Source organism: Herpailurus yagouaroundi, unplaced genomic scaffold (genome assembly GCF_014898765.1).
Source record: "Herpailurus yagouaroundi ecotype Mexico unplaced genomic scaffold, PumYag 203, whole genome shotgun sequence".
Lineage (NCBI taxonomy): Eukaryota > Metazoa > Chordata > Mammalia > Carnivora > Felidae > Herpailurus > Herpailurus yagouaroundi.
In genome coordinates this window covers 9,952,861-9,975,893 of record NW_024412434.1, presented here as the reverse complement: position 1 = coordinate 9,975,893, position 23,033 = coordinate 9,952,861, and the positions used below count along the sequence as shown (strand labels likewise).

Sequence of the window (23,033 nt, the reverse complement as noted above, 5' to 3'; positions counted from 1 at the left end):
ATATTCAGAATGTGTTAATATATATTAATATCATATAATATATACAGAATATATTCTGTAGAAAATCATAATGATCTGAACAGGATCCTAATATTTTTTTCCTAATTCTCAAATCTGCTTCTGTTATAAACTTCAAATTTATCTGGAGCAAAATATTCACCATTGTTAGTAGACTTGCTGTAAGTGTTTGGCTATCACTGTGTTTATGTATTAGACTTGAGACCGGAGAGATTTTAGCTTATTTAATCACTTAGAGAATGAAGAAAAAAAATCATAACAGATTTTGCGTATGGAAGTAAGATAGGTGGCTGCTTGGAGAAAGGATGCATTAGGCTCCTCAGATAGCCTCAAAGCATTACAAAATGGGGATAAGGAAATAAAGAGGGTACCAGGCCTTAGGGGTACACTGAATATATCATTGGGGGGAGGATTGAGAAAAGAGTCAATCTAAAGAAAAGTCCTCAGAGACTGACCCTTCAAGAATAACCACTGTCGGCCATATTGACTGAAACAAACGTCCACATTAGTCGTCTCTAGGGGTGGAAGATATGGGAGAGAATTTTCATGTTTACAAAAGAAGCTACTCCTTAACAATTTAAGGGATTTTAAAAAATATTTATCTTAGACCGAGTGTCTTACATATTCAGTAACCCATATTTACTTCAGTAGTTAGCAAGGCGAAATTCTGAGCACTAAAAAAGATGTGTGTCTTATTTATACCATTTTCTTTTAGATGATCACAAAGATGAATTTTGTCAGGCTGAAATCTCACGATTTATGGTCTGAAACACATGCCTAACTTCAAATGGAGTTTTAACTCGTAAAAAGGGCCTTTTGCAGTTCCAGTCCTACATGGTATTTAAGTAGCATTTTAAGGCTGTTTGTATTTTTCCACTTCACCTTTTCCAACTCATTAAGATGAATAAAAGTATTCAATACAGAAACATTTCTAATGCTGCACAAAAAAAAAAAAAGTAATAAAAAAGATGACCTTTTTGAACAGACTGAATTTTAAATGAATTGTCAACAGTAGAATGGATTAAATAAATTAGCGTCCAGAGTCCCATAGAAATTAAAACTAAATTCCGTCAAACCCTGTAATGCTAACCTGCCTGTGGTGCCAAGCTTTCAAGTCATGGAGCTGCAAAGAGGGTTCTACTTTCAGTGTTACCAGTTCTTATGACTCAGCTGTTAAATTTGAATTTAAGTGACTTTCTTGGTGGATTCAATAAACTTTCTTTTAGGTGACTTTTATTAGTAAATGTATCCATGAAAAGAAAAAAAACATCTTCCTATTTCCTGGCGGAGGTTGAAAACTCTTAAATGAGAATAACTCCAGGCCTGCAGGCCCCTCCGTTTCTTCAATTCATTTCGATTTTAGAATGATCGAAAGTCAGTCCTCCTTTCTCCGTGGGGGCCACTGAGTCTAGCAGGAATGTTGTTCTGTCTGGGGCCATCTCTCTGCCTCAGTCCCTCCACTGACAACATGAGAGGCCCTGAAGGACGGTGCCCTGCCTTATTTACCTTTGTATCCTCAGCAGATGAGTACATACAGCAGGTGTCAATAAACATTTGATGAGTGAATTGCTATAGCTGTAAGTGTCCTCTATCTTACAGTAGATGTTGCTAAAACTTTGATACAAGAGCTGACCATCCTCCATTCTTATTGGCCCAGTCAACAAAACCTAGTTAACTGGCTGCAAATAACAGAATGATTGCTAAACAATATTTGTTCTCAAAGAGAGGTTTTCTTCAAGAATAAAAATGTAAAATGTAGCAAAATCCAGGCCAAACAAGCAGAAGATAGTGATTTCCAAAATCTGAAAAATATTTAGAATATAATCTGTTCTTCATAGCGTATGACTATTTCGCATTGGTGTGCCCTAGTTTTATCTGTATTTTATTTTCACTCTTTTAAGGTGTTCCTTAAATATTATCATGTGGAACAGTTAAATTTAATGCGAAAGGAAGCCATTGACAAGCTTATTTTGATTCAAGCCTGTGTCAGAGGATTCTTGGATTCAAGGAGGTACCAAAAAATACAGGAGAAAAGAAAAGAGAGTGCTATAATAATACAGTCAGGTAATCACTCAGATGGTCTCACCGTGTAACAAAACTTAACGTTATGTTCAGATATGGACATCTAATCTTATATTCAAACCCCCATTCTTATGTAGCTTTTGTATTTAATTCCAGACTCGGTTACGTTGATGCTTTGTCTATACTAAATCTAAATCTGATTGCTTTAGTGATTGACACTTTTAATATTTGAATGTTTTGTTTTAAATAAAATAATTTAATTTTTAAATTTTCTGTCAAGCATCAATGAAATACGATTGACCTCTTGTGCAAGATACAAGTGATTAAATTAGTTACAGATCTCAGGAATCATATTATTATAATCCATTGGACAATAACACTTCTCCTACTTTATTCCAAAGGTTACACTTGCCACAATGTTTGACCACTTGATTAAATCTCATTATGTTAAAGGGCATCCGTTTCTTTCTATTGACTGTAGGTAAATAATATTTATAATAATACTTTACACATTTTTATTAAAATGTATCAATAGACTTTAGATTTCACTTTCCATTTTTCAATAAGAAACTAAATTTAGAACCTGGTATGGTTCAGTAAAGCATCTTCCACAACGTGTTGAGTGGACTTCCATAGTAAAAACTGTATTCTCCCGTGTAACCTGGTATGCACACATACTACATGCAATGCACTCTGATATTTTCTGTTCTGGCTTATTCCACTTCATTTTTAGATGCTAGATTTGGCCCACTAATCCATTTTATGATCCACTATGATCTGCAGCCTGCCTTCTGAGGAGCACTGACATGGTGGACAGAATAGCTGACTAACATTTGAGAGATTCCTGTTCCAGTCTCGGGTCTGTCAAATCGTAAGGGCTCATCTCTTCAGGGATTTTAAAGCCCTTAACTTCTCCCTGCAGCATCAAAATGCAAATCCCTAAAATTTGGGATCAGATTCTTTATCCACAGTTTCACAATTTATAAAACACTGAAGAAACGGTTTTTCACAACTCATCTGGCAGTGAAACATGACCTAATATTTATAGTCCTTCATCACTCCTAGTAAAAATATTGGTTTTCTGGAGAAATATTTGTATTTTTGATTATGGAATGCTGCCCTGACATGGGGAATGTTATAGGATATATGTTATTTGCTCTGAATTACCTTTATAAAATAAAAAACTTTAAAGCTGAATTCTGAAATCTATCTGGTTCCAAGGATAATTGGCCAAAAAGTCCAAAACATATTCTTAAATAATAGGGGTTTTCTCCTGTAAATAGCTGACGTAATTATTAGCAGATTTAAGCAAATGAATACAGTTTGTCTTTTTCAACAACTTAGCTAATCTCTTTCATTTTAGTTTCATCCCAGTACTGTCCTTAATGCAAAAGGAACTTTAATTATTTTCTTGCTATAGAAGAATCTTGTTAATGAACAATATTTTTTATGAACCTGTCCTATTTGGGCTCTTTAATTTCATTTTCCTGACATTGTCAAAAAAAATTTTTTTCTATTCACTTAAGTAATGGCTTTTTCTTTATTCTGATTAATGCTACTCTGGACCTTGTATGTTTCAGCTGCAAGAGGACATCTAGTCAGGAAACAAAGGAAAGAAATTGTTAACACAAAAAACACAGCAGTAACAACTATTCAGACTCATGATCAGCAATTTGACTACAAGAAAAACTTTGAAAATAAAAGGTATATTGATGTTCATTTTTATACCATTTTGACATTACACATTTTTCAAATCTGTAAAGTCAAAATAAAGTTCACAGTCTTTCTTGTACCTAATCAGGCTCCTAATACCAGTTTATTAAATGTCAGTGAACACCCAGTGGCCACTCTTGTGTTCTTTATCCTATTTGGGAGTTCACTGGCATTTCACACTGATGACCACACTTTCCTTCCATAGTTTTTTTTCTTCCTAGGCTTCTGCTGGATTGCACTCTGCATTTCTGCTCCTAATTCTGAGTATCCTGGGCTAATTCCTCCTCCCGTCCCCATATTTAAATCCTCCTCCACATCTGAGTATCATCTCTGGGTTTTCTCATTCATTCCCATGGTGTTAATAATCAGTATACTGTAACTCCTAAGCCAGAATCCAATCTTCAAAGCATGAATGACACTTTGCCCTTTCTTCTCTCGAGCCTCCATATCTATATTTCTAAGTGCTTATTAGCAGATCCACCTGAATGCATTTATACATAAAGCTGTATGGTAAGCTGTGAAGACATGTAGATAGATGAGACAAAATCCTGATCCTCAAATTACCCATAGAAACATGGGAAGGAAATATAACCAATAAATATGTGATTTTAATAACACAAGTTAACTCTGCTATAAAAATATGCAAATTGTGCAGTAGGGCATGGAAGATCTTGGTAGGGATTAGGGGAAGAGAAAGTATATAGATTTTGCCTCAGTGGTAAAGCTTGAATTGATCGAAAGAAGAAAGAGTGGTCTCCAGGGAAATGAAGATCATTCCAGCCCCAATCCCAGGACGCTTGTCCTTTTTTTAAATCTATTGGGATTCAGTTGACCTATAACACTGTGTCACTTTCAGGTGTACAACATGAGGATTTGGTATACATATATATTGTGAAATAATTACCACAGTGAAGTTAGTTAACACATTTATCACCTCAATAATTACAACTCTGTGTGTGTATGTGTGTGGTGACAACATTTAAGAACACCTGTCTTAGCAACTCTTGAGTCTATAATACAGTACTGTTAACAATCACCATGCTGTATATTAGATCCCAAGAACTTATTCATGTTTTTAAAAACTTAAGTTTTATTGATGTGTAATTAACATACAAAATTATAAGATATTTGAAGTGTGCATCATGATGATCTGATATGCATCTGCATTGTGGAAAGATTCCCCCATCTAATTCATTACCACGTCCATCACCTTACATAGTTCCTTTTTGTGCTTTTTTGGTGAGAACATTGAAATTCTACTCCTTTAGCAAAATTCAGTTATACAAAACCATGTGTAGTCCCATGTTTTATATGAGATCCTCAGACCTACCTATTCCTCTAATGGCTGGAAGGCTGTATCCTTTTTCCAGCGTCTCCCTCCTATTTCTTCTACCTCCCCCTCAAAACTACAACTGTCCGTTTGTGTGGGTTTGACTTTTTCTTTTCTTTTTCAGATTCCACACATAAGTGATACTATGCAGTATTTGTTTTCCTCGGTCTGATTTCTTGCGTCCATGCTGTCAGAAATGGCAGGATTTCTTCTCTCTTGTGGCTGAATGATACTCCATTGAATATGTATACCATATCTTCTTTATCCATTCATCCTTTAATGGTCACTTAGGTTATATCTGTGTCTTGACTGTTGTGAATGATACTGCAATGAACACTGAAGTGCAGATAGCTCTTTGAGATCGTTGCTTTGTTTTTTGATTGGGGGGGGAGGGGGATGTACAACCAGAAGTAGGATTGCTGGATCGTATGGTAGTGCTATTTTTAGTTTTTTGAGGAACCTCCATATCATTTTCCAAACTGGCAGCAATTTACATTCCCACCAACACAGCATTCTCAGTACATAAGGATTCTCTTTTCTTCACATCTTCACCAATGCTTGTTTTCTCTTGTCTTTTGTGATGATAGCCATTCTAACAGGTGTGAAGTGATACCTCATCATGGTTTGGATTTGCATTTCCAAATGTTGAGGCCCTTTTCATGTACCTGTTAGTCATTTTTTCATCTCCTTTAAAAATGCTTGTTCACATCCTCTGCCCATTTTTAAGTCAGGTTGTTCATTGTTTTGCTATTAAGTAGTATGAGTTCTTCATATATTTTTGGATATTAACCCTTTGTCACATCTGTGGGTTGCAAATATTTTCTCCCATTGCATAGGTTGCCTTTTCATTTTATTGATGGTTTCTTTTGCTGTACAGAAGCTTTTTCATTTTATGTAGTCGCACTAGTTTATTTTTGCTTTTGTTGCTTTTGCTTTCAGTATCAAATCCAAAAAACAAAAAAACAAAAACAAAAATATTGCCAAACCAAAGTCAAGGAGCTTGCCACCTATATTTTCTCCTCAGAGTTTTATGATTTCAGGTCTTATGTCCAAGTCTTTAAATTCATTTTGAGTTGATTTTTGTATATAGTGTAAGATAGGAATCCGGTTTAATTATTTTGCATGTGTCTAATTTTCCCAAAACCATTTATTGAAGAGACTATTCCACCCCCATTGTATATTCTTGGTTCTCCTGTCCTGAATTAATTGGCCATAAATGTGTGTGTTTATTTTGGGCTCTCTATTCTGTTCCATTGATCTGTGAGTTTGTTTTTATGCCGATTCCACTCTGTTTTGATTACTATAGCTCTGTGGTAGTTTGCTTATCTTTTTCTCATTAATTATACTTTGATTAGTATAGGCATTCTCTGGAGGTGTTATGAAGGTATTCAAAATACTAGCATAGCCATTCCTTAAAATGATGGGTTCTTGGTATCCTGCCTCCTTCTCTGGTCCCTGGCAAAATAACAGAGATTCTATTATGCCTCCTGTATAAACCTGAAGATGCTGTTATAGGCCTAGGAAGTGGCCAGTGGAATTAGATAAATTGAATTCCAGTAACTTTTTCCAAGTCCGACTCCAAGACAAATCCTTCTGTATGAACATATTGCAAAGGACCAAAAATTTCCCATGGATTTCCTAAGCCAAAATGGAAAGTTTTGAAAACTCCCCAAGTAGCATGTCAGGGTATCAGGTCATGACTTTTTCACTGTACTGTAACACACTTTTCATGGCCATATTGCTCTTGTGAGGGTTTTGTCCTCACCAAAAGAAAAAAAAAAGTGAAAAAGAAGCTTATGTGGCTTAAAAAAAAAAAAAAACTAGAGAAAATGTTATCTTTAAGGAAAATCATTTTGGGAGGATATTGGTAAAGTAACAACTGTGAAATTTTGGTCAACATATTATATGATCATGAACCGTAGCAAGGACACTGCTTCCCTTTAATTTTGTAACATATTTACTGTGATCACCAGAGCTCGAGGGAGCTTATTAAATACAGCACATTAGCCTAGTGAACATACCCTGCTTACTAGTCTCAAATTTTGATATATTTTCCACAACCTCTCCTCACCGTAGGTACTTTCTTTAGAAAAAGACATGTTTTGAAGTGATTAAATTCCTAGGGTTTTGATGCCTCATTAAGTGAAAATATGCTAGGATAGTTCTCATTCTAAATTGAAACTGGTTTCGTCATTATTAGAGCAGCTACCACAGTTGTTGCTAGAGAGAACATGTGGGAAACATTTGATTAACGTGACTTGAGAAGTTTTTATTTGGAAGTTTTTTTGTTTTTTGGTTTTTGGGTTTTTGTTTTTGTTTTTGTTTTTTTGCCCCTGTTACTGTTCTCCCAACACTCTACAGGTAAATAAGGTCCAGTTTAATATCGTATATTCAGATGCAGTATGTTTTACACAGGGAATCTTTTGTGAAGAAACAGACAGAAAATGTGGTCCCTACTAACGAAACAGTCATTCCAGCTCCAAATAATAAAGGAAGTACATCTGCAGTGAAGACTTCTACTTTCAGAGTTGAAGGGGAAGCCATGATTGCTGTTGAAAGTAACAACAGAGGACATCAAACTCAGAAAAAAATGAATAACATGTACGGAGAAGAGGCTAAGCAGGAAGTGTATCTGGTGGGGGACCCTTGGACAGAAGGACAGCCTAAGAAGAAATACGCGAAAGACCTGGAAGAGAATAGTAAGGTAAGGAGAGTGGAGGAGAACACTGTGCTCCAGAATTACTATCAGAGGTATGCAGAAGAAAGGAATTTTGAAGAATCAAAAGTAGCATATCTAGAAAGGAAGGCCATCTCGGAAAGGCCAAGCTACCCAGGACTTTGGGTGGTGGAGAATGAGACAAAGCAACCTTCTTTAACAAAAAGTTTGGAACCCAGTCTTAGCCAAAGGTCGGTTCATCAAAATGGAGATAGCAAGGAAAAAGAAAAGAAGACATCTGTAGTTACCCAGAGTGCACCAGTGTGCAGCCATCAGAGAAGCCATTTGACGCCTGGGTCGGTCAGAGAGAGGCCAGCCCAAGCCAGCATTCACGCCCAGGAGGAAGATAGAGCGGCAGTGTTCATTCAGAGCACATACCGGGGCTACAAGAGAAAGCAGCAATTACAGAAGGACAGGATGTCTTCTTTTCAAAGTCAAAAGGTTGTTTCAAAACCAACAGAAGTAGCAACAAATACCCATGATTTGTACTCCTATCCCAGAAAACATGAGGAATCCTGTAATATCAGGACAAAGAATGATAGAGACTCAAAGGCAGTTTTAGAGAACCAAGCATGTGATTTGGCAATCTTTTCAAAACAGGTATGTAAACAAACGGATTTATTTACTAGTAGAAATCTCTGGGAACTACACAGTAACTGAAGTAAATGTACTATTAATTAATAATTATTAATAATTGTTTCATCTCTTTTTATGAGGCTGCAACCCTCTTTAATGAATGTCTCAAAGGTTTTGCTATTCAAATAGCCATAAATTTTTAAGACGATGTGCTGTTAGAAGTAGTATAAAATACGATGGAAACCTTCTGTAGTCAAGAGACTAGTCATTGGTTTATGCAGCTTACTAAAATGTTGACATTGGACAATGCAGATTTCCTTCTCTGAGATCTTTCACTAGAGTTTAAAAGAAAAAGAAACAGAAAAAAAGTGTTATAAATCCTCTAAAATCTATGCTTTTTCTGCCCCAGATTTTAAGAAGACATAATGAGGTGTCAAAATTAGGCATGTAGCCCTACTCAGGCATACATGCAATGAAGGTAGAAATCTACATGTTACATCGTGACAATAAGAAACCGCAAAGAACAATTCCCTCTTGGAGTATATCGTGTGCCAAGAGTAGGCATGTTTTGGCTGTTTCTAGAAGGGGGCAGTTGGCTTTAGCGCTTCTCATGGGTGTGCATGGAACACTGATTACTTAGTATTATGGAGGGAGAGACCACAGGGAGCTGCTGCTGGAAATGCCAATCCCAGGTCTTGCCTTCTCTGTAGGTGTTTGATCTTAAGAGAATCACTTTATGTGTGACCTTAAGAAAATCACCTTTATTTTTCTCTTATGTAAAGTGAAGGATTTTAACTAGATGACCTCTCTCAAATGCATATTGTAAGTTAATATGCATCACCAGGGTAATCAATAATATATACAGTCATTGAAGAAATATCATTACGGGTTAGTTCAAAGAGGGATTGCCTAATACTTTTGGGTCCCCAAACTCTGCTCTTTGTCTCTGACAGTGACTGAGTCCATGCAAAAGCAAAGTAGCCACTCTTGGGCACCACTTTCATGTTATAGGTGTGGCCTAAACATCTCCAACTTGTAGCTTTTAGTAGAGATCTGCCAGCCCTTTCCTGTTCTTTTTTTTTTTTTTTTTTTTTTTTTTTAAAGCACATGGACAAAGAGAGTTTAATATGCACGCAGTCCTTCCTTTCCTTGGTGCATACATTTGCTTACTCTAAAGACCAAACTGGGGATTGGAAACCTGACCTGCTACGCATGAGGGACATTGAGGAGATGCAGAATTACTAAATCATCTCCATAGAGCTGGATAATAATGCCGTGGAAGTAGATTCAGCACTCCAGGGGGACAAAGCTAGAGGTGGAAAAGCAGGAGCTCCACATACAGCCCAGCAGTACAGCGATGTCCACAGGGTCAGGATGCAGACCAGAGAGAGGCAGAGGAGCTGGATGGAAAGAGAGGAGCCCTGACTTGAGGCTAAGAACACCGGAAAGGAAAGGAGGGGGTTAACACAACCAAAGGCAACCAAAGGCTTCTGTGGGCTAAAAGCAGAAAGGCAATTGCTACAGAATGGTACAGACAGAAGCCAGATCTCAGGGACCCCAGGGAGAAGTGATCAGGACAGAATGCCTCATGTAGCATGACACGTTTGGCAGTTTGTAAATGGAAAATGTGAGATGCGCAAGTTGCACCAAGGAGGAGGCTTGGTCAAGTGAGGACTTTTTCGGACCTTGGGTTTTCAGACATGGTTCAAGGTAGGTTCTGGAGAAGTGCGTGAGAGTCCCAGGGACAGTCAATCAGGAATTTACCAGATCCTGGTGTACATGTGCAGCCCTCTGAATTCTTTTCCTTGATTTAATCTGACACATGACCTTCTTTTTAGATATCAAAGTTATCTGAAGAATATTTCATTCTGCAGAAAAAACTGAATGAAATGATTTTGTCACAGCAACTGAAGCCTCTTTATCTGGGTGTCTATCCTCATAAGCCAATTAATAGACGAGTTTCTTCTCAGCAGTGCCTCTCAGGTAAAAATCAGTAGTTAGAACTTCCTGAAGGGAAACATAGTGCCAGATACTCTATTTGTTTATTAGTTTCTGACCTTTATTCTATGTCAGGTTTGAGGTAACTATGTTCTAACTGTTTGGGGGAGAACCTTCTCTTCATTCCATTTCTCATGTGTAGATAAAAACTTTTCCAGAATGTTCCACACACATTCTACTTTCTCTGACTTCATTCTCTCCTCTTTTCTTTTTTCTTTTTTTTCCCCCCTTCATATACACTTTAACTAGAAGTTTTCAAATGACACCAGAAGGAAATAGACATGGAGTTTGGAGGAGTGGGCAGAATGCAGGTTTGATGAGAGGGAGCAAAAAAGTAAATATCTATTCCTTTGTCAACATCTGCAACCTTAAGTAGACTATGGGAGGTTCAAATCTCCATTCATATGACAAACCCAAATGCATTATTACATTTTTCTTCTGATCAACTGTGTCACAGTCTGCCCCCATTTCGCTAAACTGGTAGGGGATTCAAACTCAGTATTTATCAGGCCTTCCCCTCTCCAGGGCTGTGCAAAGACCCTGCGGTCTTATACATCCACCAAAGGACCGGGTAGAGCCTGAGCCTGTGGTCACTAGTTATTTGCCTACACAGTTACTGTTGGGACACCCATCTCCTCACTGGCATCATGACCCCTTCAAGTCAGGAGCTGTGCTGTTCCCCTACCCTCAGCAGGTACCTGGAAACTGTCAAGTCGGGAGTCTCACCTGGCCCATACATGCTTCAGGTAGCCATCCTTTCTGCAGCCTTATAACCTCCCCCGGAAGCAGCCACAGATGGCCCTGCTGACATCTGTCTGGGAGAATATTTATTTTCCCTGACTTTTCTTGGAGGCCTCCTGCTCTCTCGCCATCCCTACCAAGACACCTGGCATCACCTCTGCACTGACTTTGGTGTTGCCAAAGACCGGAAATCCTGCTAACCTCATGCAGCTTCTGCAAAAACCCCTTAGGCAGGAAATCACTAAGATGAGCCTGACTGTTTGATATGGGAGGAAGAGAAAATATCTTCATGTTCCAGTCAGTTGTCCTGCCACATTATTTTCAAGTCTGTAGTTGTAGTGAAGCTTTGAAAACAAAAATGGCTCTCTGTATTTAAGAGTCTCTTATGGTTTACCTCCCTCTCTGTAATGTATTTTTTCTTCCCTTCCCCTATGGTCTTCTGTTAAGTTTCTCGAATTCCACATATGAGTAAAAACATGATATCTGTCTTTTTCCGACTGGCTTATTTCACTTAGCATAATACCCTCCGGTTCCATCCATGTTGTTGCAAATGGCAAGATTTAATTCTTTTTCATTGCCAAATAATATTCCATTATATGTATACATGTATGTGTCTCTGTATATAGAGAGACACATACACACACACACACACACACACACACACACACACACGCCACATCTTCTTTATCCATTCATCAGTTGATAGACATTTGGGCTCTTTCCTTAACTTGGCTATTGTTGATAGCACTGCTATAAATATTGGGGTGCATGTGTCCCTACGAATCAGCACTCCTGTATCCCTTGGATAAATTCCTAGTAGTGCTATTGCTGGGTCATAGGATAATTCTAGTTTTAATTTTTTGAGGAACCTCTACGCTGTTTTCCAGAGTGGCTGCACCAGTTTGTATTCTCACCAACAGTGCAAGAGGATTCTACTTTCTCTACATCATCTCCAACATCTGTTGTTTCCTGAGTTGTTAATTTTAGCCACTCTGACCAGTGTGAGGTGGTATCTCATTGTGGTTTTGACTTGTATTTCCCTGATGATGAGTCATGTTGTACCTTTTTTCATGTGTTGGTTGGCCATCTGGATATCTTCTTTGGAGAAGTGTCTATTCATGTCTTCTACCCGTTTCTTCACTGGATTATTTGTTTTTCAGGTGTTAAGTTTGGTAAGTTCTTTATAGATTTTTGATACCTTAATAGACTCTTAGATACAGAGAACAAACTGAGGGTTGATGGAGGTGAGGGATTGGGGGGTGGGAGAAATGGGTGATGGGCATTGAGGAGGGCACTTGTTGGGATGAGCACTGGGTTTTGTTATGTAAGTGATGAATCACAGAAATCTACTCCTGAAGCCAAGACTACACTGTATACACTATATGTTAGTTAATGTGACAATAAATTATCCACACACAAAAAAAGTGGCTCTCTTGCCCTTTCTACCACCACTGCTCTCAGGCCCTGGCCCAGAACCTCTTGATGTTAAGAAGCAGCTTCACAAGTCAGAGCCCAGATGCCCATCAGTTTGACAGCCTCCTGTGACCCAGGCCCACATGGCCTGCTGACAGTTGGAAGCAGAGGGGAAAGGTGGGGACTTCAGCTTCCCTCTTGGTTATATGTGCTGCAGCCCTGGTAAATGTGGGGCAGTGAGGTATTGGTGGTGCAGGGAAGCCAGGGAAACCAGGCAGTGTCCCTGAGTAAGCAGCTCAGCCCTGTCCTTAAAGGGAAAGGAGGAGTGGGGGAGGGGTAGCAGCTTCCTACGAAGCTGTGTGTGTGTGTATGTGTGTGTGTGTGTGTGTGTGTGACATCTTTATTCATCTGTTGATGGACATTTAGGTTGTTTTCATATCTTGGCTATTGTGAACAATGCTGCAGTGAACATGGGAACACAGATACTTATTTGAGGTACTCATTTCACTTCCTTTGGATATGTATCCAAAGGGGGATTGCTGGATCATATGGTAGTTCTGCTTTTCATTTTTTGAGGTACCTCCATATTGTTTTCTGTAGTGGCTGTACCAATTTACATTTTCACCAACAATGTACAAAAGTTCCCTTTCTCCACATCCTAGCCATGTGTGTTTCTCTTGCCTTTGTAATAATACCCATCCTAACAGATGTTGAAGTAAAATCTCATTGTGATTTTGATTTGCGTTTTCTGGATGATTAGTGATATTGAACATCTTTTCAAATACTATTGGCCATTTGTATGTCTTCTTTGGAAAAATGTCACTTCAGGTCATTTGTCAGTTTTTAAATTGGGGTGGCTTGTTGTTTTGCTTGAGTTGTGTGAGTTCCCTGTATATATTGTGGATATTAACTCTTTATCTGATATTAACTCTTTATCTGATACATGGTTTTCAAATACTTTCTCCTATTCCATACATTGCCTTTTTATTTTGTTAATGGTTTCCTTTGCTGTAGTGAAGCTTTTTTGATATACTTTCCTGTGCTTTTGTTATCATGTCCAAAAATTTACTGCCAAAGCCAATGTGAAAGAGCTTTTCCCTATGTTGTATTCGAGGATTTTTATGGATTCAGGTTTTATGCTTAAGTCTTTAATCCATTTTGAGCTGAATTTTTGTGTGATGCAAGATGAGTCCAATTTCATCTTTTTGTATGTGGATATCCAGCTTCTCCAGCACCATTTGTTGAAGAAATTGCCTTTTCCCCTTTGTGTATTCAGGTGCCCATATCAAAACATATGCTTGGGTTCATTTCTTGTTTCTCTGTTCTGTTCCATTGGTCTAGGTGCCTGTTTTTATGCCAATATCATACTCTTTTTGATTACTATAACTTTATAATACAGCTTGAAATTAGGAAGTATAATGCTTCCAATTCTGTTTTTCTTTCTCAAAATTGCTTTGTCAGGGACTTTGAAGAGACCTAAATGGTTAGAATATGATTAGAAAGTCGAATTAGTTCACTTTATTCTTCAATCTGACATTTTTTATTTTTTTATTTTTTTTAATATGAAATTTATTGTCAAACTGGTTTCCATACAACACCCAGTGCTCATCCCAACAGGTGCCCTCCTCAATACCCATCACCCACCCCCCATCTACCCTCAGTTTGTTCTCAGTTTTTAAGAGTCTCTTATGCTTTGGCTCTCTCCCTCTCTAACCTCTTTTTTTTTTCTTCCCCTCTCCCATGGACTTCTGTTAAGTTTCTCAGGATCCACATAAGAGTGAAAACATATGGTATCTGTCTTTCTCTGTATGACTTATTTCACTTAGCATCACACTCTCCAGTTCCATCCACGTTGCTACAAAAGGCCGTATTTCATTCTTTCTCATTGCCATGTAGTATTCTATTGTGTATATAAACCATAATTTCTTTATCCATTCATCAGTTGATGGACATTTAGGCTCTTTCCATAATTTGGCTATTGTTTAGAGTGTTGCTATAAACATTGGGGTACAAGTGCCCCTATGCATCAGCACTCCTATATCCCTTGGGTAAATTCCTAGCAGTGCTATTGCTGAGTCATAGGGTAGGTCTATTTTTAATTTTTTGAGGAACCTCCACACTGTTTTCCAGAGTGGCCGCACCAGTTTGCATTCCCACCAACAGTGCAAGAGGGTTCCCATTTCTCCACATCCTCTCCAGCATCTATAGTCTCCTGATTTGTTCATTTTAGCCACTCTGACTGGCGTGAGGTGATATCTGAGTATGGTTTTGATTTGTATTTCCCTGATGAGGAGTGACATTGAGCATCTTTTCATGTGCCTGTTTGCCATCTGGATGTCTTCTTTAGAGAAGTGTCTATTCATGTTTTCTGCCCATTTCTTCACTGGATTATTTGTTTTTAAATGGACCTAAGAAAAATATCAGAGATAAATTTTTAGCTTCTAGGGGGAGAATTGTAATTCAGTAACATTTCTTTGACCCCAGGTTTAGAGGGAGCGTGTTTTTGTTTGAACACACGTAGAGAGGTTACATATTATACTCCACTGCTTTAAGGCTAACTTGGCAAACATCTGAGTTGTCCTGTGTCCCTGAGAGTAGCAGAGGAAGAGCCTGCAAGAGAGCGTGAAGTGGCCTGAGGACCGAGAGGATCTGGGTGGACCTGACAACCCAGAACCAAGGAGAAAGGGAGGACATTGGCAGAAGTAGTAGATGCCAATGACCAGAGACTAGATAGCAGTCACTCTCAGCAGATGCTGATGAAAATCTGGGAATAACTACAGAGCAGATGGACTATTTTCATTGACACCGTGAGGCTGTAAAAGTCTGCCAACCCCAACCTAGATGTGACCCCAGGGAGTAAAGAGGAGTGTCAGAAACCTAAAATTACTAAGTTTACTCATAAGACATTAAGAAAATTGAAAGAGACTGAGTTTAACTAGGATTTGTTAAAAATAACGTTAACAGTAGAAGGGCACCTGGGTGACTCAGTCGGTTAAGCATCTGACACTTGGTTTCAGCTCAGGTCACGATCTCACAGTTCGTGGGATTGAGCCCCACATCAGACTCCATACTATCAGCTTCAGAGTCTCTCTCTCCCTCTTTCTATACCCCTACCCTGCTTGCACACTCACACACACTCTTTCTCAAAATAAATAAACTTATAAAAAATAATGTAACAGTAGAAAATGGAAACGAACACCAAGAGGTAAAAATTAAGTCTGGTTTTAAGAAACTCAGGTTACATTTTTGTACATCTGAATTGTTGTACAGTGGTTACTCAACCCTGCTATAGACAACTGCATTTTTGAAAGATCCTTAGGATTGCATTGTAGGGATAGAATTTGATAGCACAAAGGATAAACGTGGAAGACCAGCAAGAGATGATGGTGGTTCAGATGCAGTGAGGCTGAGGAGGTAAACAGAAGCAGAGGTTAGTCAACAGACAGGTGGATAAGTGCGTAGCACCTGAAGCCGTGAAATCATTCAGGAAGTCCACCAATCGCAAGAGAAGAAAGTCTAGAGCAAGAGTTCAGACACATACAGATCAGGGAGACAGGAACCAGCAAAGAGGAGCAACCAGAGAGCTGGGAAGAACACCACGGAGCCTAGCACCTTAGAAGCCCCAGTAAGAAAGTTTTTAGGGTGTTGTGTAGAATGATACTGACCGAACAAGAAGAGAATTATAAAGTCTCCACTGAATTTCCTATGCATTAGGAATTACTTACTAAACTCCCCAGAGTTTTTTTAATATTAGAATAGATACAAATGGAAAAGGGGATGCAAATGTTCATTGTGCTGCATTTTGGGAGATTACACTCACAACATCTGCTAGGCTTTATCATTGGGTATAGTCTGTGTTTGTATATTTTAGTGATCTCTGCAAGTTTAAAAAATTTCTTGACTAGTCTATGAAAGTTTATGGAAAATATAAAGAATTCCAACTGAGGTCACACACTGAGCCAGATATTGCTTGGTCAGTATTTAATCCCTACAATGGTTCTAGATCCATTTCATTGTACCTTTGGATGGGCTTGTCTCACCTCAGGATAGGAAAACTCCAACCTAAGTTTTGGACTCTTGTTTTCTTTATAAAACAGCACAAGTTTGCCAATCTCCTAGCTACATTTATTTTTTTAATGTTTGTTTACTTTTGAGAGAGAGGGAGACAGAGCACAAGCAGAAGAGGGGCAGAGAGAGAGGGAGACACAGAATCCGCAGCAGGCTCCAGGCTCTGAGCTGTCCACACAGAGCCCAACATGGGGCTCAAACCCACAGGCCCCAAGATCTGACCTGAACTGAAGTTGGACGCTTAGCTGACTGAACCACCCAAACGTCCCCCTCCTAACCACATTTAAACCAGGAATTCCTGCCACCCATTCCCTATTCCTCCAGCTCTAGTGATTTTCTCAGTTATCTTCATACACCTTCAGGCATCACAAAGTTCACACAGGTAGGCAGGTGCACACTTGGAGGAAGTAGATTATCAGTTAAATAAGTCAGCATGTACTTATTTAACTTCAGAGTTATTTGGTGTCGATTAGTGTTTTCCTCCTCAAAGAGATTTTCAACCCTATGCCATGTCATATGCTACTGTGCACTCATTTTTCTGTTACCCTAGCATACCTTCATCACACAGTAGACATTCAGTAACTGCTTATTAATTGGCCAGAAAGCTGTTTAATTTCCTCCTTGAATTACAGTGGAACAAACTATAGTGACCAGAGGAGTGAAAATTTGGAAAGTATGGTTTTTATAAAAACAAAAAAATGTAACATTACATTCTTTATTTTTTTTTTTAAGTTTATTTATTTATTTTGAGAGAGAGAGAGAGAGCACAAGGCAGGGAGGAAACAGAGAAAGAGGGAGAGAGAGAGAATCCCAAGCAGGCTCCACACTGTCAGCGCAGAGCCCAGCGTGGGGCTTGAACTCACGAACCATGAGATCGTGACCTGAGCCAAAATCAAGAGTCAACAGTTTAACCGACTGAGCCACCCAGGCACCCCACATTACATTCTTTAAATGTTCACGGATTTGTGTATATTATCTGATTTTAAACTCCTCCAGTCAGAAAGAAAAAAAGTTCTTATAATATATAGAAGACCTGTCTCCTTAGACCAACAGGATAACCAACCCCCGAATTTGGCACCTTGCAGTCCAAGCAGCTGCCCTCACCTGTGGAGGCAGATTTAGCTGATGCGCTCTTAGTTTAGGTTCAGCAGGCCACCCCTACAGTACTGACCTTCATGGCAAACCATGCCCCGCCCCATGAAAAATTTCACTTGGGAAAACAAAATCAAGCTCATTTACAAATAACTCCATCATTAAAATAGGGCTAAGAGTCATCTGAAATTTTAATTCTCTCACGATTCTCACAAATCCATAGGCACCTTCAACTATTTGCTACACCGAACTCTGTTGTAAGAACTCAGTAAGCTGTAGGTGGATTATATAAAATAGCTGGGGAAACTTCTTACCTATTCTAAAGAAAGCCCTAGAAAACATGGGTAGTCCAGGAAGATAATTAAGTTTTTCAAATTAATTCTAACAAGCTCTAACCTTATTCTGCAAGGTTTCTTTTTCTGGGAGACGTATCTTTTTAATGTGCACAAGTGTCGAGGTAAAATAATGTCCAAATGAAAACTGAGCATCTAGTTATGAAGTTTAAAAATAAAATAAGGTAAGCACATGAACTACTTATTTTATATCTTTGTTTTGATAACAGTTGTAATAAATTGAAACTGATATGAGCTAATTGTACCTGCATTTTTGTTGAGAGAAATGTAGTGTAGGATATGTGTAACTGGAGCATGGCCGTTGGGTCATAGATCCTAATAAATGCTTTTGTATTCATAAGTATACAATGACATTGCATTATTACTCCCTGAATAGTGTGGTGGGGGGGGGGGATGTTTTTCTTCTTAATTATGGTACACCTGGCGATTTGTTTTGACCACTGTGAAGAGAAGAAAAAAGATTAATTCTAGGACAAATAAATTCGGGTAACACAAAAGCATATTCTCTTTCCCTCCTTTTACAAAGAAGCTATGACTATCCAACAGGCTGTAATTTTTTAATGGGTTGCAAGGTTAACAAATAAGAATGCTATTGTAATTCCCATGCTTCATCTACGTAATATCAACAGAAAATTCAACACTAGATCAAAGCTGCCCCTTGCACACAAAACAGTGGATAAAATACAAATGCTTTTATGTTGCTTTCAGAGTAAATGTCAGGGGGGACAAAACTTACAATTTTCCACTTATTTCTAAATTTTTATGGCATTTAGATCCAGGCAATAATGCTTTATATTTTCAGTTACTATGATGTAGGTTTGATCTGCTTTATTTTTAAGGACTGCCTGTCATCTTGCCATTTAATGCTGGCACCTAGAAATGCATTTTGCAAACTATCCAAGAATAGATGTCCTCCTGCATCTACAAACATGCTTACATTCATGTGAAAGCCAGGTAGTTCAAATGATGCTGGGTTATATATTTTATAGTATTATTTTTTTTGTTAAGAGTAGAAGGTAAAGAGATTTCAAAAGTTGTATTGCTTCCCACCTAACACTTACCTACCTGAATTCATTTGCTATTCCTCGTTCTTTATAAGAAGTAATACCAACTCTCCAGGTCTCTTAAGAAAAAAACTCAGTATATAAAATTAAATGATTTTATTTACAATCTTACAATTCAGCAAGAATCATTTATTTTCAGTATTTAACTACATATTAAACACTGATCATATTAAATAGTTTATCTTACATAAGTTTACGCTCTGAAGTGTGGATTTTTGATGAGTTAACTGAATTAGTTCAGACAAAATACTTGACCTAGAAGCCTTCAATGGAAACAGCTACACTTTTCTACACTCAAATTATTTCTCCTCATTCCATACTCTGTACCTATTCTAAACTAGGAAGAACATGGAGCTAACATGGAAGCAGGAGAGTAATGAACAATGTAATCCCCCCCTCAACTTCCCATTAAAGTTTTGATTAAAATGCACACAAAAAGACCAATAATAGCAGCACTAGAAACTGAGTTTTTTCTTTACATATTTTGACATCATATTACTTAGCTACTTGAGATCAATTCAAAGAGAAATTATATAGCATAGTTAATACAGTAGTATAATCAACAAGGTAAGTTCATGTATAATATATTTATAATTTCATATCCTATAGAGAAAATAACTTTTTTCAAGTATCTAATGTATTTTAAATTTTTAAAATTTTTTTAAAAAATGTTTTTAATGTTTATTTACTTTTGAGAGAGAGAGAGAGAGAGAGAGAGAGAGCACACAAGTGAGCAGGGGAGGGGCAGAGAGACAGGGAGACTCAGAATCTGAAGCAGGCTCCAGGTTCCAAGCTGTCAGCACAGAGTCCGATGCAGGGTTCAAAGTCACAAACTGGGAGATCATGACCTGAGCCAAAGGAAGACGCTTAACCGACTGAGCCACCCAGGCAACCCTAAAATTTTTTTCTTATAACTAGACATACTGGCCAGTCCACAAACTCCCCCAAATCATAACTGAACCAGATTACACTTTCTGACCATAATGCAATTGAGATAGAATTGAAAACCACAGATCAGCAAATTAAAAATCAATAAGATAATCTGAAGTAAATAAATTATAATTAGAACTATAAATTATTTTGAATTAATAAAAATGAGAATAGTCACATATAAAAATGATGAATGGGAGGCAGCCAGGCCTATGCTCATAGGAAAATTCAAATCATTACATGTTTTCATTATTAATTGAGAGAAAATAATGAAAAAAGAATGTAAGTTGAGAAATTTTTAAGGAAAATTAGATGTTCTTCAACACCAGGAAAAAACAAAAAAAAAAATAATTACAATAAGACAAAATACACCAAATATCTCAGTGAAACTAGGATAATGTTTTTTTGAAAATAAAACAACAAAATAAATTCCTAATTAATTACTTAAAAAAGAATCCACCAAAAAACTTAGAAATAAGAGATTACAACAAATACAGTTGATAATACTAAAATCTTATCATACTCAATGCAGTCAATTTCACAAACACAATCTGGGGCTGAAACATAAATTTTGAAAAAGAAATTAGCCAATATGATGATATGTGTCTATAAAGGAAAAGTTGACAAGAACCTGAGTAATTTATGCAATTGCATTTAAAGTTCTTGGACAGATAATTCCCATAATATGCAATCTGTTTAAGAAACAAGGAATAATATAGAAAGTTACCTATTTTATGAAGGCCATGTACCCTGAAACCAAAGTCTGACAAATAACATTTTAGGAAGGAAGGAAGGGAGCACTGGGGGGGGGGGGGGGGCGGGCAGGAAAAAGGGAGAGAGGAAAAGAGGGAATTTAGCATTGAGTCAATCTCAGAGATTTAGAGGTAACACTCCTAAATGCAGTACTAACTAACTGAGTGCAATATTACATTAAAAGACTCTCCAAATAGAACATATTAATGTAACACAATATCAAAAGGTCAAAAGAAAAAAGTCATCTAGATAAATGCTGAAGCACTTTTCAAAAAAATAACACCTGGTCCTGATGAAAAGCAGAGCTCTCACTAAATTAAAAATAGAAGGAAATTCTTTAATAATATAAAGATATATTTCCTAAGCCAATTGTCAACATCATTGTTAGCTGTAAAACACTGGAAGCAGTTCCATTAGAAAGTGAGATTAAGATAAGTATTCTAGTGACACTTTTTTACATTATTTGGGAATTTCTACCTGATGGAACAAGACAGCAAAACAGAAGTTTCTACAAAAGCATAACTATTGAAAACAAGAAGATAAGGTGTAAAGGCATTAGTAGACAACATGAATTTTGATCTTAAAAATGCAAAGAATGAACCAAAATGATTGGTACTAACAATAGAATTCAGCAAGGATATATAGATATGTGGGCATTCTTTCCCATAAAAGTGTATAATGGAAAAAAGAGCTCTCTGGAAATAATGTAAACATGACTTCTAAAATTAATTTCAAGGTTTAAAAAGAAACCCTCATGCAATCTGTATGAGATTTTCTTTAGAACTTAAGAAAATGTCCCTAAAGATCATTTGTAAATTTCAGGAAAAAAGAATAATTAGAAATGAGGACTTTCTCTATTAGATAGAAAAATGAATACTATGGAGCTACAATAATTAAAATCATATGCTTCTGTTATAAAAATCAACTACATATTAATAAGACAGACAGGATACCCCTACAATTGACCCTAGTATCTATAAAACCCTGCCACAAAAACCAAAACAATAAGAAATAGATGAATAATGCTTAATTGTTTTCTAATTTGGAGAGAAGAAATAAGATAATCTTACATTAAGCTGAGCACCCAAATATTTCCCACATATATTAATGATTTCATTGTAAGAAATAAACCAAAAGCAACCAGATGATGGTTTCACAATCTCTTCTTAGAAAAGGATAAAACATAAGAAGTAATAAAAGGAATTACAGAGAAAAGATGTGATAGCTTTGGACTGCGTAAACATTTAAACCTTCCAGAGATTAGAAAGCATTAGAAGTTAACTAAATACAAACTGGGTAAAAACCTTAGAACAAATGGAAAAGGGTTAGCATGTGTAATGCACTAAAGGCTCTTACAAATAATTAGGAAAAACGTTAACACCCCCCAATGGAAAATTGGGCACAAGACATTGATTTATTTATAGAAGAACAAATGCAAATGCCACCTAAACCTATAGATGACTACCCTAGAAATAAAAATACAAATTACAACAAAATTACTATTTTTTACTCCTCAAAATGTCAAGGATGAAAAAACATTTAACAGTGATGAGAATGTGCCAACGTAACTATTCTCAAACACTAATGGTAAGACCGCAGAGTCCAGGTTTCATGTAAAGTGATTTGGCAACACAAAAAAATGGAAATAGTTTGTATCATTGACCCAGTAAACCCACTTATTAGGACTTACAGCCTAAGGAAATAATCAGAACTGAAAAAGAAAAATTTATGTACATGGCAAAAAATAAAATGAGGCCATAAGAAAATTATTAATAAGTAATGACACATTCATAGATGGAATATTAACAGTCCTAAAAATTCATTTCTCAAAGAACAACCTTGGAAAACTGCTAGCTAATCCAACTACAGGATGAAATATTACAGAACTGGAATTTGAACACTGTAAATAATCAGCTTAATCTTCCACCGTGTGAGGTGGTTCATTGACAAGAGCACCTACGTGAAAAGCTCTAGAAAAGCTGAGTGGACTGGCTGAGTAAGCAACCGCGGGTAGAGTGGGCCCTCTCCATCTTTCATTGACTTCTACCTTCAGAGTCCAGTTCTGTATAAAATTAGGAATCTGAATAATGTGACTGCAGCCTGGTACAGAGCTTCCACAGCCACGTGCGGTAAGACGAGAACGTCACCTCCAGGTATGTCATCTTTGTTCCCAGGCTGTCTTGAGTCGCTGAAAGCTTGCTTGACATTTCCTCCAGCCATGCTCCTTGCTTCCTTGACATGCTCCA

The 23,033-nt window shown here is 37.4% G+C and overlaps 1 protein-coding gene across 5 annotated transcripts in view; it reads left to right on the top strand.

Annotated features, from left to right (window-relative positions):
• The window catches only part of MYO3A (myosin IIIA), a 243,192-nt gene that overhangs the window by 196,300 nt on the left and 23,859 nt on the right, over positions 1–23,033 (top strand). For 4 of the 5 annotated variants that reach the window (XM_040451173.1, XM_040451172.1, XM_040451176.1 and 1 more), the window contains 4 exons: positions 1,920–2,082; positions 3,621–3,744; positions 7,499–8,399; positions 10,214–10,358. In XM_040451173.1, the coding sequence (XP_040307107.1) occupies positions 1,920–2,082; positions 3,621–3,744; positions 7,499–8,399; positions 10,214–10,358 (1,333 nt within the window). The remainder of the gene's footprint in view (positions 1–1,919; positions 2,083–3,620; positions 3,745–7,498; positions 8,400–10,213; positions 10,359–23,033) is intronic. The other variant, XM_040451175.1, reaches the window with a different exon arrangement.